General features: G+C 44.6%; 2 protein-coding genes across 2 annotated transcripts; both read right to left on the bottom strand.

Moving 5' to 3' along the window:
- Positions 1-4,641: 4,641 nt before the first annotated feature.
- On the bottom strand, positions 4,642-6,170 carry MCP2 (macrophage cationic peptide 2). The gene is made up of 3 exons (NM_001171013.2): positions 6,108-6,170; positions 5,437-5,621; positions 4,642-4,874 (listed from the first exon to the last, which is right to left on the bottom strand). Exons 2-3 carry the CDS (start codon positions 5,606-5,608, stop codon positions 4,759-4,761), a joined length of 288 nt encoding a protein of 95 aa, NP_001164484.1. The 5' UTR covers positions 5,609-5,621; positions 6,108-6,170; the 3' UTR covers positions 4,642-4,758.
- Positions 6,171-14,624: 8,454 nt separating this feature from the next.
- Positions 14,625-16,121, bottom strand: MCP-1 (macrophage cationic peptide 1). The gene is made up of 3 exons (NM_001171015.2): positions 16,048-16,121; positions 15,422-15,606; positions 14,625-14,857 (listed from the first exon to the last, which is right to left on the bottom strand). Exons 2-3 carry the CDS (start codon positions 15,591-15,593, stop codon positions 14,742-14,744), a joined length of 288 nt encoding a protein of 95 aa, NP_001164486.1. The 5' UTR covers positions 15,594-15,606; positions 16,048-16,121; the 3' UTR covers positions 14,625-14,741.
- Between the last annotated feature and the right edge of the window lie 282 nt (positions 16,122-16,403).

The following is a 16,403-nucleotide window of genomic DNA, read 5'->3' as shown; positions in this document are numbered from 1 at the left end:
CCCTTAAGGGTAAGTCCGTGGGACTGTGTGCCAAACTGTACATCTCCTCCCTCTCTTATTCCCACTATTTTTTTTACTAGGATCTATTTTCAATTGGATTTATACATCTATGAATAATTCTATATGAAGTTAAGAGTTCGACCAATGGTATTAAGTAGAAAAAGAAACTAATAAAATAAGCTAATAAACTGTTCCTCAACAGTCAAGACAAGGGCTGCTCAAGTCATCACCGCTCATAGTGTCAATGCCACTTCTACAAATTTCCTTTTAAGTTCTCTGTTAGTTGTCACAGATCAGGGAGAACATAAGGTATTTGTTCCTGTGGACTGTCTTATTTCACTAAGTATGATATTTTCTAGATTCATCCAGTTTGTTGCAAATGACCAATTTATTTTATCTCTGTGTAGTATTCCATTCTTTATCCAGTCTTCTGTTGACAGGCTTTTAGATTGATCCCATGTCTTAGCTATTGTGAATTGAGCTGCAATAAACATTGAGGTGCAGAATAACACTTTAATTTGCTGATGTCATTTCCCTTGGGTAAATGCTAATGAGTGGGATAGCTGGGTCATATGGTAGGACTATATTCAGATTTCTGAGGCATCTCCAAACTGTCTTTCGTAATGGTTTTACCAGTTTGCATTCCAACCAAGAGTTAATTTGTGTTCCTTTTCCCCCACATCCTTGCCAGCATTTATGTTTTTTGTTGATCTCTCTAGGAAAGCCATTCTAACTGGGATGAGGTGAAATCTCACTGCAGTTTTGATTTGCATTTCCTTGATGGCTAGTGATCCTAAACATTTTTTCAGGTGTCTGTTGGTCATTTGGATTTCCTCTTTTGAAAAATGTCAGTTTAAGTCCTTGCCCATCTCTTAACTGGGTTGTTAGTTTTGTTCTTGTGGAATTTCTTAATCTGTTTGTAGATTCTGGTTACTAATCCTTTATCAGTTGCACATTTTGCAAATAATTCCTCCCATTCTGTCAGTTGCCTCTTCACTTTCCTAACTGTTTCTTTTGCTGTACAGAAACTTCTCAGTTTGAAGTAATCCCATTTGCTAATTTTGGCTTTGGCTGCCTGTGCCTCTGGGGTCTTTTCCAAGAAGTCTTTGCCTGTGCAAATTTCTTGTAGGGTTTCCCCAATGTTCCCTGGTAATTTAATGGTGTTGTGTCATGGATTTAGGTCTTTAATCCATTTTGCGTGGATTTTTGTGTAAGGTGTAAGGTGGGGGTCTTGTTTCATACTTCTGCATGTGGAAATCCAGTTTTCCCCAGTACCATTTGTTGAAGAGATTGTCCTTGCTCCAGGGACTGGTTTTAGCTCCTTGATAAAATATAAGTTGGTTGTAGATGCTTAGAATGATTTCTGGTGATTCTATTCTGTTCCATTGGTCTATCCAACCATCTGTTTTTGTACCAGTACCAGGCTGTTTTGATTATAACTGCCTTGTAGTATGTCTTGAAATCTGGTAATCTGATGCCTCTGGCTTTGTTTTTGTTGTATAAGATTGCTTTAGCTATTTGAGTTATCCTGTGCCTCCATATGAATTTCAGCATCATTTTTTTCTAGATCTAAGAAGAATGTTTTTGGTATTTTCATAGGTATCATATTGAATCTGTAAATTGCTTTTGGAAGAATGGACATTTTGATGATATTGATACATCCAATCCATGGATGTGCAAGAGTTTTCTATTTTTTTTGTATCTTCTTCTATTTCTTTCTTTCTTTAATGTTTTGCAATTCTCATCTTAAAGATCTTTGACATCCTTGGTTAAATTTCTTCCAAGGCATTTGATTGTTTTTGTAGCTATTGTAAATGGGATTGATCTTAGAAGTAGCATTGTATGTAGATTTTTTTTAACAGGCAGAGTTAGACAGTGAGAGAGAGACAGAGAGAAAGGTCTTCCTTTCCGTTGGTTCACTCCCCAAATGGCCACTATGGCTGGCGTGTTGCGCGGATCTGAAGCCAGGAACCAGGTGCTTCCTCCTGATCTCTCATAAGGATGCAGGGCCCAAGCACTTGGGCCATCCTCCACTGTCTTCCCAGGCCACAGCAGAGAGCTGGACTGGAAGAGGAGCAACCGGGACAGAACCAGCGTCCCAACCGGGACTAGAATCCATAGCATCAGTGTTGCAGGCAGAGGATTAACCTAGTGAGCTGAGGCACTGGCCTGTCTGTAGATTTTTGTGTATTGACTTTATATCCTGCTAATTTACCAAACTCTTCTATGAGTTCCAGTAGTCTCTTAGTGGAGTCTTTTGGATCCCCTATATGTAGAATGATGTCATCTGCAAATAGGGATAGTTTGACTTCCTGCTTCCCAATCTGTAGCCCTTTGATTTCTTTTTTTCTTCTTTCCCTGTTGGCTCTGGCTAAAACTTCCAGGACTATATTGAATAGCAATGGTGAGAATGGGCATCCCTGTTTGGTACTAGATCTCAGTACCAACATTTCCATATTCAATATAACACTGGCATGGGTTTGTCATAAATCACATTGATTGTGTTGAGGAATATTCCTTGTGGAGAATAGAGAGGCCAGGAGGAGGAAAGCACAAGGATGTCCCACATTGATGTGCACCTGGGACCTCACAGACACGTGCTTGTCAGTGACCATGACGTCTTTACTGGGAACAGGAAGACAGGCTTGGGAAGAAGGCAATCTTCTTGATGTGTGTTTTGGAGTGGCACAGAAGCATAGCATCAGGGATATGCTATGGTTGTCCCAGGGCAGACTGTGTATCTGCTGAACTTTGCTCATATCTACGTTTCTGCTCTCACCTACAAATGTGCATGGTGATTGGCACACTTACAAATGTGCATGGTGGTTGGCATCAGCACCTCAGCACCTGGCAGCTGCAATAGGGAGCCCAGGTTGCTTGCAGAACTTTCTGTCTCTTCACTTTCCCAGTACCCTTTCGAAGCTGTATTTTATAGACAGTAACAGGTTCCTGGCATTTTAGATTTAATCAGGAGCACATGTCACAAAGTAAAGTTTTAGTATTTTTGTTTGTTCTACTTAATACCATTGGTTGAGCTATCTAATTAACACACAATTATTCTTAGGTGTTTAAAGTTAATTGAAAAGTGATCCCTGTTAAATATAAGAGTGGGAATAAGAGAGGGAGGGGATGTACAATTTGGGACATGCTCAAGCTGACTTGCCCAAAATGGTGGAATTAGAAATGTGCCTGGGAATCCCAATCCAATCCCATCAAGGTTGCATGTACCAATGCCACCTCACTAGTCCAAGTGATCAATTTCAGGTCACAATAGACCATGAAGATAGGTCTAAGAGTCAAAGGGATCACACAAACAGGACTAGTGTCTGCTAATACTAACTGATAGAATTAAAAAGTGAGAGAACGATCCAACATGGGAAGCGGGATACACAGCAGACTCATAGAATGGCAGTTGTCCTAAACAGCACTCTGGCCTCGGAATCAGCCCTAAGGCATTCGGATCTGGCTGAAGAGCCCATGAGAGTATTTTAGGAATGGAAAGCCAAGCCACTCCGGGGGAAAAAAAAAGAGGACCAAAATGAAAGATCTCTGTGAGTGAGATCCCAGTGGAAAGAATGGGCCAACAGAGAAGGAGGTACCTTTCTCTGAAGGGAGGAGAGAACTTCCACTTTGACTATGGCCTTGTCGAAATAAGATCAAAGAAGCGAGCTCAGGGGGCTTCCATGGCCTTGGCAACTCATGACTAGAACCTGGGAAAATTGCTGACGCCTTAAACAAGAGTGGCAATTTGTTAAGTCAACAATAGGAGTCACTGTGCACTTACTCCCCATGTAGGATCTCTGTCCTTAATGTGTAGTTCAATGTGAATTAATGATATGACTAGTGCTCAAACAGTATTTGGCACTTTGTGTGCTGTGTGGGTGCAAACTGATGAAATCTTTACTTAATATATACTAAATCGATCTTCTGTATATAAAGATAATTGAAAATGAATCTTGATGTGAATGGAATTGGAGAGGGAGTGGGAGATGGGAGGGTTGCGGGTGGGAGGGACGTTATTGGGGGGGAAGCCATTGTAATCCACAAACTGTACTTTGGAAGTTTAAATCTACTAAATAAAAGTTAAAAAAAAAAGTAAAGTGGAGGAATGGTGAGGGTGCATTTTGTGTCTGAAAATGTATGGAATGAGTGTTTACTAGACATTGCTAGTATTTATGAATAAGAATTTATCTCAGTATGATCCTCCTGTGATTTTTTATCCTCATTGTTAATCATCTGTTCTAATCTGAGCTAATATTTCAGTGGAGCTGGATCACCCATAACATTAAGAGGGATATAATTAACTAGAATATTTACAACAGAATTTCAACACTTTGGATTAGAGGAAGGTGGTTTTTCATGAACATTAACTGGTAAGAATTTCTCAGCCTTACACTTGGGGAATGTCTTTGGGAGTGGAGCTCATCTGAATGTAGACTGACGGAAGACAAAATAGAGGTCAGTAGAGAGAGCAGAACCAGATTGGGGCTTTCTGATCACTTTCTGCCTGAAGCCAGAGTTCAACTCAGTTCAGCCTCGAATTTGGCACCAGAGTTTTATTTAGAAGAGTTTTGGGACTTGTACTTTAGGAGTCTGGAGTAACACACACCTGAGCATCAAAGGAGCACACACTTAACAGCATTCATTACAAGCACTTTACTAGGATAGGAAAGGATGGGGAAGGCTCAGTAGTCAAAACATGTTCACTTGAGGTTTCAAGGCAAATAAGGAACTTGCTTTTTTTTCTGCTTTTCATGCTTAGCGGCGGCAGCAGAGTGGGTGGATTCTTCCACGGATTCTGCAGAACCCAGCACGACGTTCCAGAGGCAAACAGAGGGCTCGTCTGCACGCACAGACCACACCTGCCTTTACACCTGCGGACAGAGGGGGCCCATCAAGCATTGAACATGGGAGTCATACAGGGTGGCAAGGGTACGCTGCAGAAGCTACTCATGTGGTGAGTAGGCTCATTAGGTTGGCTGCTGTAGAGCTGCCAGCACAGACAATAAATAGCCACAGCAAGGGCTGGTCCCACAGAACCCGAGACTCATTCTCAGTCTTCACTCCTGTGTGCTCTGGCCCCATCACACACGCATCTGAGCACAGCCTTGCTCCTGCCTCCAGATTCTAAACCTCCTCTTATAGACTGTATTCAATATGCTCCTCTCCAAGAATTCTGCACATTTAGATACAGACAAATCAGTAATGAGTCTGTCCATGTTTAAACCTAGAGAATACCACACACATCTCTCACATTCAGGAGTCTTTGCAGAACGTGCCAGATTCATTGGGCTTGCCATGCTCACTTAGCAGTTGAGAAATTGTGGGTCTGGGAGGTTATGTGGAATCATCTCCGTTGCTCTCCCAGGCTGTCCCAGGGCCCGTGTCCCGCTCCTCCCCTGAGTCTGTGCAGCTCTGCCGTGCTGCATCTCTCACCTAAAGCTTCAAGAGCGGAGCTCTCATGCTCTTTAACGTAGATGGCCACGTCCTGATCCTCTGCCTGTGGGGGCTGCTGGTCTACGACTTCATCGATGCTCACTGAAATGTGCTCAGCCTGGGCCTGCAGGGCCACCAGGAGAATGGCAGCAAGCAGAGCGAGGGTCCTCATGGCTGGGAGGCACCTGGAGGAGGGGAGAGCAGGATTCCAAGTGAGTGGGGGTGAGCAACCTAGGGACAGGTGTAAAGTATTTGCAATCCACACCTCTGATGAAAGTTCACATGCAAAGTACAGAACTAATTTAAAGAACTCAATAGCCAAAAGCATACAACCTGGTAGGAAAATCACAAAGATCCTGAATGGACATTTTATCAAAACACACACACACACACGCACACACACACACACACACACACCTCTTGAAGAAACTTCTGTTGTCTCAAGTAAAATATGTATGTTTGGACAAACTTCTTGAGATTCTCTATTAGCCCACCTGGCGGCTCCTGTCTCCAGCACCCACCAGAGGCCCACACAGTGGAGCACAACAGGGCCTCTGCATGCTTGAGTTCCACCACTAAAAGCCTTACCTTGAGGGGTCAGGTTGATGCTGGGCTGCAATGACAAAACCTTCACCACATAGGGTGAGTGTCAATAGCTTTTCAGTACTTACAGATCCTCAGGCTATGCGGGATGAGCAGAGAAGGGCAGACAGAAGTCCTCTGACCCAGGCCTCCTGGAGCAACTGACACCACACACATGCAGCACAGGACTTCTCCTATTTAAGGATCTCCAGGGGCAAGAAGTCCTAATTTAGCTAGACTACTTCCTGTTGGGCAATCAAACAGTTCTTGGGTAGGGACAGTTGGCTGGGGGAGGACAGGACTCTTCAGAGAACTTCACATCTGCCTTGCTCAGCCTTGCCCAGGCCCAGGCAGCAATGACTATGGTTTCTCCAGCACTCTTAGTAGGGCTGACCCGTGGTGCCTAAGCCATTTCCCAGGTTGAATCTCTTGGAGCAAGGGAGTTTTAATGTATGCTGGAAACCCTGGACCTGCACTTTATAGGACATTCCTTGTTTAGGAGACTAGGGTGAAAATACCAGTGCACACCCAGAGCATTTGAATGAGTTCTCCATCAGCCTCCCCAGGACCTGGGGTCAACCCAGGAAAGTGAATCAAATGTGCTCTGTATCGGAGTATGTTGAAGAACTACTCAGTAGACTGTGTACTACCTCCAGATGTGTAGCTACATGGCAATAGCTTTACTGGATTCTCTCTGAGTTATGGATGTGCAGACAGCATGCAGCACCCTAGAGGAGGCAAGCACCTCCTGCTTAAAAAAGAGATGGGTCAGGTCTGGGCTAAAAAGTTTTCTAGGATCATCTGGGCCAAGGTCCAAGAGATTACTGCATGATACTTTATGTCTCCTGTACCAGGCTGTCAGTGTGACAGCTCAAAGACCTGGTATCCACACCAACACAAGACGACTGACCTGTATCCAACATGACTGGGATGAACACGTGTGCCTGGGACCTGGGATGCACAGGCTTCATCTCATGAGGCCGACCCTTTGTTATCTGGAGGACAAATCCTAGGGCAACCAGTGCACTTTTCACAATGTGCCACATTTCACTTTCTAGTTCCGCCTCACCGTGAACTGAGTAGCACAGGTTTTGGGAAAACGAGGAATGAATGGATGGTGACAAGGCAATGGTGCATTGTGCACTAGCCCACAGTCAATGTGGTCACCAGGATGGTCACGCCATCTTCTGCACAAAGACAGAGACTCAGGATGGCTCTGGTCTTTATGGATTTGGGAGGTATCATCTGTGAAGGATTGGGAGCAACTGTATGAGAAACAAAGTGTCCACCTCCAAGCCAAGGAGATGTGAGGTGTCTCAAGGCTTGTAACAGTGGTGGCTGTGCCAAATCTCTGGGGCAGGACCTCATCCTATGGGGACAGTGAGTCCATGTTTGGTGAACTAATCAATTTCAGCACTAGCAGAAGTGGGCACAGTCTCAGTCCAGCAAATGGGCAAATTGAGGTATTTGTTTGGAACAAGAGGCAGGTGTTGGTGTTAGGATCTAGGGATTTAGTGGTCACCTGTAGAGACCTGGAGGCTGCTTGAGAAGATACTAGAAGTGGTGGTGTGAGCACATGGGGAAAGTCCGTGGTTGTGTTAACCTCCAGTGGGCAACAGAAGCTGTAGTGGGCACAGCATCTTTGCCCACAGCACACATTGCAACCGTCAGGTTTTCTCCACCAGATAGGAGACAGGGAGTTTTTGGGGAAGGAAGTCCACAGTTTTGCAAAACTCACAGGGAAGGCTCACAAACTGACTTGTTCTTGTGGTTCCCTTGCAGTGGGATTAGAGCTAACTCTGCTACAAGTAAGGTGACTGGGGATCTCAGCAAAGTGCCAATCTCTGGGTCATCTGTGAGGGATGCAGAGAGCATGAGCTAAGGGAGGCAGCACTGCCAGGGACAGGGGTTCTGTGAATGAGTTTTGGGCTTGCCAATGTCTGTCTGGTTGGCAATAGCAAGGGTATGCTTGTAGTGAGTGTAAGATTCATTGATGTCTCTGGTTTTGGTGAAACAACAATTTTCCTTAATGAACTTTTGGACTGGAGTTCCATGGTGAGTTGGTTTCATCTACACCAACACTCTTGTGGGTTAAGCTGGTGGCATCCAAGTGGGTTCCAGTTTATCAGAGGGCTACTCATTCTGTGCTGTGGGGTCTGAGCATTCCAATGACTTAGAATAGTCTGCGAGATCCATTCATTGGAGGGCAGAATCTCTCCCATTGATGCTGTGTGGAGGAAGGTAAAGTGTGTTGTTTTAAGCCAGTATGTTTTGTGTTGGTTAATTACACACCTGTAAGTGCCCCTGGTATTTTCACAATATTGGAGAAGCTTTAAAATATTTCTTTTTTGTATGTAAATTTCAGCTTCTCCATAATATTCATGAAATGGGGCAGAACTTCTCATTTTATTTCTGAAGTACAACAAATGTCACTGCACATTGAGGGTACATATGTTACTGGAGGGTAGGTGAGAATGATGAACTACCTTCTACCTGTGCTTAGTTCAAATTCCAAATACAAATGGCCAAAAAATATATGAAAAATGCTCAGCATTGTTATCCATCAGGGAAATGCAAATCAAAACCACAATGAGGTTTCACCTGACCCCCATCAGAATGGCTAAAATCCCAAACTCAGAATAACAAACGCAGGTGAGCAAGTGGAGAAAGGGGAGCATTCATACACTGTTGGTGGGAATGTAAGTTAGTACAGCCACTGTGGGAAAGAGTGGCGATTTCTTAATCAAAACGTGAAATTATTAACTGTTTAAATAATTATCAACCATAAAATGCTCCCTCAATTTCACATTTCATGAAAGTGAAGTAAGCATATTTTTAGTTTCTCTGGAGTCCATAATATATGATGTAATTTTGTTTCCCTTTGGAGAATGCAAAAGTAAAGCAATAGTTTTTGAAGGATTACCCTGTGGGGCAAAGAGCTTAGCTCTGCATAGGTTGTTTTTTTTTCAGGTTATTGGGATTTTCTCCAGCATTAACATGATAGTGAAAACAACATGAGGCTGACTGATGTAGGCTTGGCACTTATCAGGGAAGATGAGACAGTGTGTAGGAAAAAGAACAAAAGATTCTTCTGTTTAATTATTTAAGTGATACGGGTCTGAATTTGAAGGCTTAAGAGACAGATCTGGATAATTAAATGGGAACAAGTGGTTGAAGAGAACAGAGGCTTGAAGATGTTGAATAATGGAGTTTAGAGGGCAGCTGAGTGGCAAAGCTTGAAGGATAAGAGGGCTTAGTGTAGGGTGCTGCAATATGGACTTCTAATTTGAGAGTATATCCAAGTCCTAAGAATCTTAAGAAGAAGGGAGGACCTTAACAGGGAGGGTCACTCAGGAATGAGCCAGGGAGCCGGCATTGAGGGAGTTATGGACCTCAGACCTGTTCTTGCTGCTATAGGCAGATATGTTGGAGCAACGTTACCTCCACAATCAAAGGCTGATCTTTGGAGCAGAAATTTTTGTGACACTAGGGAAATATGCTAGAAATATGAAATCTCCAATCTCACTCAGATATGCTGAATAACAATCTTGGTGGGATGGGTTGCAGTGAGTGTGTTCTACTGAAACTTCTGATCTAGAAGACACTTGACTGTTCATGGACCACATGATCCAGGGCAGAGTCTTCTTCTCCCAGGGCCTCAGAAAAGTGATGGCATAAGGTTTTTCCTGAATCCCACTGCTGATATGTACACAGAATGAAAGAATTCTGGAACTCTCTATGGCCACTTCTGAAGGTACTCTTTAACTGCACTCATTAGTGCACTAATGGCTGCATTTCATATTTACTTGAAATTTTATTTGAATTTGCCCAAATGTGAGGTGATATTATAACCCCCATGAAAGTTTCTGCTTAACCTTGTCCCCCACAGCTAACATTCTGCATTCCATTGTGACCTACAGTTATGACCTGGCTCCATTTACTCATGGAGAAGACAGTAACACTGTCACGAGGAAATTTTCCCCTATGAGTATTTCCTAGATACTCTGAGCTTTCTATGAGGGAAATATCTTTTCATGTATTTGAACATCTTGGACTAAAGGATTAATCTGGCTTTATATGGTTTACCTTACCAGACTGCTCTGAATGGAATAGAAGAGAGGATATAACACTCATGGCCACTGATCACTACCAAGGCACAGGGAGAAGGGGAAGGCTCACCAGTGTTTCACTGTAACATGAACTATTCATTGACCCCAGCAATCTGATGGAACAAGCAGTGCACATGGGAATTCTAGGTTAGTAGAACCTCCAAGTGTGTGGAGGACAACTAGGGAGTTTCATGGTTTCCCTCTCTCCCTCCTCTCCTTTCCCTGCCCCATACTCACATACTTGCAGGGACTGAAGTCCAAGCCCTGGTGTGAAGGGCTCAATGCTCTCGGATCCTGTTTTGCATGAACAAGTGAAACACAAGATCAGTACAACCCCTCACGTTAGCCATCAGGCCTTGCAGTCCCTGAGGAGTTAATGACTTCCAAGATGATCTGCAGTAATGAGGATCTTAAACTCGGGTCACTCTCTTTCTCTTATTAACATCACCCCCATCCCCATGTCTAAGCCCTCACAGGAGCAAACACTCAGAGTTTCTGTGGGAATGCTGTCTTTTCAGGCCAAGAGTGCACCCTCTCTGTGTGTTCTCAATTCAAGACAGACCAGGGAGTCCACCATATTTGAGCAGACTACTCTACAGTAACACGTCATGGCCAGCAGGTGGCTCACCTGCTCTGAAGAATCAAATTCGCTGAGCGGCTCCTCTGATCCAGAGGTGCAGCTATTACAGAATTATTCCCAAAGCTGGTGTTCTAAGGAAAAACGAAAGTTATCCACAAAAGATGTTTGAACTTTTCAGGTTACAATGCTTTGAGTTTATCAAAACAGCACAATCTCGTGTTATCATTTCAGCATTCAGGTAATGTAGGAGACTATTTATTTTTACTAAAATCAAATTAATAACTTGAAAGTGATTTAACAAGAACCATAAAGTGAAACAGTTTGTGAGCATTCACATGTATCATTGCAAGTGTAAACACGTGTGATGAGATTTGACAACTGGACAGTGAGCAAACCCATCAATTTTTATCTGTCGGGTTTGAGCTTAAGTTTGTACTCAGATTAATAACAGAAGTTTTCTAACTTTCCATATCTTAGCAGAGTTTCCTTTTCCTGACCAGGGAAACCAGATCCAGGGCCTTGCACTAAGGAGATCAGGGGACAGAGAAGGGATCCTCTCTAGGTGGAGGTGGGAGTGAGGATGGAGGTTACTAGGGCAGGATCAGAGCAGGTCCTCTTGGTGAGGAAGCGGGGGAGGAGGGCAGCCAGAGTGAGACTGAAACTCTGGGATCTGGGGACTCCCAAGACTGCCACGCTTGGGCTGAGGGTGCAGGCCCCTCTCAGGTGGGCAGGGCCTCTCTGAGCTGACCTCGGACAGCTAGTGAGGACCTCAGTCTCCAGTGTCTCTTCCTTCAGGTGCACCTCTGGCTTCTTTGGTTCTCTTTAGAAGTGTATTCAGCTTCCTAGATCTGGAGAAATTTCTAAATGAAAGAATTACAAGCAATTAAACCTGAATTATATATATAGGAAGTAGTAGTTATTTTAGGTAGTATCTTATGTTTTATTAATATTGAATTACATATCCAACACGTAATTGAATATCATATTTTTATTAACACATGACCTCTATTTATATATTTATATTGTGCCTATGAACTAATATAGAAATATAAAAACTACACACAATTATATATGGTATACAATATGAATATTAATATATATATTATGAGGTAATTTAACATATGAGATATATAAGTAACCAATTTTTAACATTATTATCAGTATTTCAATTTGCATTGTGCATATATTTTTTCCTCTTTTTTAAAGATGTATTTTATTTATTTGAAAGACAGAGTTACAGGGAGAGGTAGAGACAGAGAGAGAGGTCTTCCATGCGCTGGTTTACTTTCCAGATGGTCACAATGGCTGGAGCTGTGCTGATCTGAACCCATGAGCCAGGATCCAGGAGCCAAGAGCTTCTTCCAGATCTCCCGTGTGGATGCAGGGGCCTGAGGACTTGGACCATCTTCTACTGCTTTCCCAGGCCATAGCAGAGAGCTGGATCAGGAGAGGAACAGCCGGGACTAGAACCAGTGCCCTTATGGGATGCTGGTGCTTCAGGCCAGGGCGTTAACCCACTGTGCCGCAGCGCTGGCCCCTGTGCATATATTTTTCTAATAAAATTACCAAAGAAATTTATATGAAATATACAGTATCTCCTTGCCACGAATGGCTCCATTTCCACCAGTCTGCATACTACATCCAAAGGTTTTAGGAACCAGGGGCTCAGAGCAGTCTTCATGAGGCAGGATGCTTAGGAGTGGAGCTGCCTCCTTGCCTCACAGTCCTGGTTCCTGTGGGCAGGAGCACCATTGCCACTGATGTCCAACACACAGCCCCAGCACTGGCCCATATCTCTGAATGACCAGAAAACCTGGCCCAGAGCCACCCAGCAGGAATTAATCTCCCTTCTTTGGGCCAGATCTCTGACATGGCTGTGCACACCAGTGCAGATGAGGGTACAATCAGGGCCCCCACGAGTGGGATGGATTGCTGTCCAAGAAAGGCCCAGTATGCTGCTTGTCCTCAGCCACCATCAGTATCTGCCACAGCTCATCATGGACTCTCCAGCCTGCCTAGCTGTGAGAAATGAATTTGTGTAGTTTAAATTTCATGGTATATGGTATTTTTGTGATACTGCCCAAAAAATTAAGATGTCTAGACTGTGACATTTATTTAGAAAAGTAAAGAGAAAAATGGGATGATGATCACCACCATTTGTGTCAAGGTGAGCTTTTGCCAAGACCCCAGGAACTGGGTGATAGAGCCAGATGCACTGAGTTTTGGGCGGATGCTCTGCAATCAAGTCAGAGAGACCAGATGATGGTTTAGGACAATAGAGAGAACTGATTAAAGACAGCAAAACTTCAAATCAGTGGCAGTTAGAGGAACTCAAGACAGGCTTCCTGGACCTCACTACAAATCCCAGTGTTTGAGATTCACCAGCTACACAAGGAGGAAGAACTGGTTCATTTCTGGGACAGAACCACAGACTGACTCTGACCTCTCTGAGGAATCTGGATTGTGAATTCATCCCCAGCCACAGAGTGTCTCCCAGGGCTGCAGGAATCCTGTGCTGGCTTCTCACACACACATGTTCCATCTGGGGCTGTGACACACCCCAGGCTCAAGGGGGAGTGGGCATGGAGAAGACCAGCTCCCTTCTCCTGGGGTCTCAGCATGTGTTGTTGGTGCTACTTATCACACCGGTGTATCGGCGCAGCAGAGTGTTTTAGTCAAGAATGATGACTGAATGATACACTATAAAATGTGCCTTTCTGTGCAAACTGTAGTCTTTCCATCACTCATAGACTTCTTGAGATAATAAGAAGGGTGCTGCTAACATATTCTTTTCCCAAGCATGTAGTGCAGAATCACAAATAGGAAGTCCTAGATAAAGAGTAAATACAATAATTCTGGGGCTCAGTGTAGGATTCCTCCAAAGGACTTTGTGGTCACATCCTGATGGGTGTTTTTCAGAAATGATGCATTAGTGTCTGAAGGTTAGTGAGTTTCTTGTGGAGAAAAGAGAGGCCAGGAGGAGGAAAGGACAAGGATGTCCCACACTGATGTTCACTTGGGGCTTCACAGACACGTGCTTGTCAGTGACCATGACTTCTTGGGATGGAACAGAAGACAGGTTGGGAAGAAGGCAGTCTTCTTCATGCATTCTTGGAGTGGCATGGAGGTGTAGCAGCAGGGATGTGCTGTGGCTGTTCCAGGGCAGACTGTGCATCCTCTGAACTTTGCTCAGATCTGCATTTTCGCCCTAACTTACAGATGTGCATGGTGTTTGGCATCAGAACCTCAGAAACCGGTGACTACAACAGGAACCCCAGGTTGCTTACAGAACTCTCTGTCTCTTTAATTTCCTGGGTGTCCTTTTGAAGCTGTATTTTATCGAAAGTAATTGGTTCCCATCATCTTAAATTTAATTAGGAGCCCATGTCACAAAGCGCAGTGAAGGAATGGTGAGTGTGCATTCTGTGTATGAAAGGTAGCATTTACTAGAAGGAGTGGAAAATATAGACACAAATTGATCACAGTGTGATGCTCCCGTGCTATTTTTCTCCTCATGGCCAATAACCTGTTCTAATCAGTGGAGCTGAATCATCAAAGACATTAAAAGTCATATAATTAACCAGAATCTTTTCAGTATAACTACGACAGTTTGAGTTAGAGGATGGTGGTTTTTCATGAACATAAACTGGTAAGAATTGCTAAGCCTTACACTTGGGGAATGTCTTTGGGAGTGGAGCTCATCTGAATGTAGACTGACGGAAGACAAAATAGAGGTCAGTAGAGAGAGCAGAACCAGATTGGGGCTTTCTGATCACTTTCTGCCTGAAGCCAGAGTTCAACTCAGTTCAGCCTCGAATTTGGCACCAGAGTTTTACTTAGAAGAGTTTTGGGACTTGCACTTTAGGAGTCTGGAATAACACACACCTGAGCATCAAAGGAGCACACACTTAACAGCATTCATTACAAGCACTTTACTAGGATAGGAAAGGATGGGGAAGGCTCAGTAGTCAAAACATGTTCACTTGAGGTTTCAAGGCAAATAAGGAACTTGCTTTTTTTTCTGCTTTTCATGCTTAGCGGCGGCAGCAGAGTGGGTGGATTCTTCCACGGATTCTGCAGAACCCAGCACGACGTTCCCGAGGCAAACAGAGGGCTCGTCTGCACGCACAGACCACACCTGCCTTTACACCTGTGGACAGAGGGGGCCCATCAAGCATTGAACATGGGAGTCATACAGGGTGGCAAGGGTACGCTACAGAAGCTACTCATGTGGTGAGTAGGCTCATTAGGTTGGCTGCTGTAGAGCTGCCAGCACAGACAATAAATAGCCACAGCAAGGGCTGGTCCCACAGAACCCGAGACTCATTCTCAGTGTCTTCACTTCTGTGTGCTCTGGCCCCATCACACACGCATCTGAGCACAGCCTTGCTCCTGCCTCCAGATTCTAAACCTCCTCTTATAGACTGTATTCAATATGCTCCTCTCCAAGAATTCTGCACATTTAGATACAGACAAATCAGTAATGAGTCTGTCCATGTTTAAACCTAGAGAATACCACACACATCTCTCACATTCAGGAGTCTTTGCAGAACGTGCCAGATTCATTGGGCTTGCCATGCTCACTTTGCAGTTGAGAAATTGTGGGTCTGGGAGGTTATGTGGAATCATCTCCGTTGCTCTCCCAGGCTGTCCCAGGGCCCGTGTCCCGCTCCTCCCCTGAGTCTGTGCAGCTCTGCCGTGCTGCATCTCTCACCTAAAGCTTCAAGAGCGGAGCTCTCATGCTCTTTAACGTAGATGGCCACGTCCTGATCCTCTGCCTGTGGGGGCTGCTGGTCTACGACTTCATCGATGCTCACTGAAACGTGCTCAGCCTGGGCCTGCAGGGCCACCAGGAGAATGGCAGCAAGCAGAGCGAGGGTCCTCATGGCTGGGAGGCACCTGGAGGAGGGGAGAGCAGGATTCCAAGTGAGTGGGGGTGAGCAACCTAGGGACAGGTGTAAAGTATTTGCAATCCACACCTCTGATGAAAGTTAACATGCAAAGTACAGAACTAATTTAAAGAACTCAATAGCCAAAAGCATACAACCTGGTAGGAAAATCACAAAGATCCTGAATGGACATTCTGTGAAATAAAAGATCTCTTGAAGAAGCTGCTGTTGTGTCCACTGGGCAAGTAAAATATGTATGTTTGGACAAACTTCTTGAGATTCTCTATTAGCCCACCTGGCGGCTCCTGTCTCCAGCACCCACCAGAGGCCCACAGTAGGAGAACAGCACGGGCTCTACAGGCTTGGGTTCCACCACTGTAAGCCTTACCTTGAGGGGTCAGGTTGATGCTGGGCTGCAATGACAAAACCATCACCACCACAGAGTACTTACAGGCTGTATGGAATGAGCAGAGAGGGGCAGGCAGCAGTCCTCTGACCCAGGCCTCCCGGAGCAGCAGGCACCACACACATGCAGCATAGGACTTCTCCTATTTAAGGATCTCCTGGGGCGAGATGTCCTAATTTTACAGAACTACTTCCTGTTGGGCAATCAAACAACTCTGGGACAAGGACAGTTGGGCAGTTTATGTGAAGGTGCGGTAGGACAGGGCTCAGCAGAGAACTTCACATCTGCCTTGGTCAGCCTTGCCCAGGCCCAGGCAGCAATGACTATGGTTTCTCCAGCACTCTTAGTAGGGCTGACCCATGGTGCCTAAGCCATTTCCCAGGCTGAATCTCTTGGAGTAA

The sequence above is a fragment of the Oryctolagus cuniculus genome, chromosome 8, assembly GCF_051225735.1.
Source record: "Oryctolagus cuniculus isolate XC-2025 breed Fujian yellow rabbit chromosome 8, ASM5122573v1, whole genome shotgun sequence".
NCBI lineage: Eukaryota > Metazoa > Chordata > Mammalia > Lagomorpha > Leporidae > Oryctolagus > Oryctolagus cuniculus.
The sequence above is the reverse complement of the archived record's forward strand: the minus strand, read 5'-3'. Positions and strand labels throughout refer to the sequence as shown.

Bases quoted from the DNA above. Each gene is read 5' to 3' on its own strand.
- MCP-1 (NM_001171015.2), bottom strand. From the start codon at position 15,593: ATGAGGACCCTCGCTCTGCTTGCTGCCATTCTCCTGGTGGCCCTGCAG. The intron at 14,858-15,421 runs GTGAGAGATGCA...CTCTGTCCACAG, and splicing joins CTCCGCTCTTGAAGCTTTAG to GTGTAAAGGCAGGTGTGGTC.
- MCP2 (NM_001171013.2), bottom strand. From the start codon at position 5,608: ATGAGGACCCTCGCTCTGCTTGCTGCCATTCTCCTGGTGGCCCTGCAG. The intron at 4,875-5,436 runs GTGAGAGATGCA...CTCTGTCCGCAG, and splicing joins CTCCGCTCTTGAAGCTTTAG to GTGTAAAGGCAGGTGTGGTC.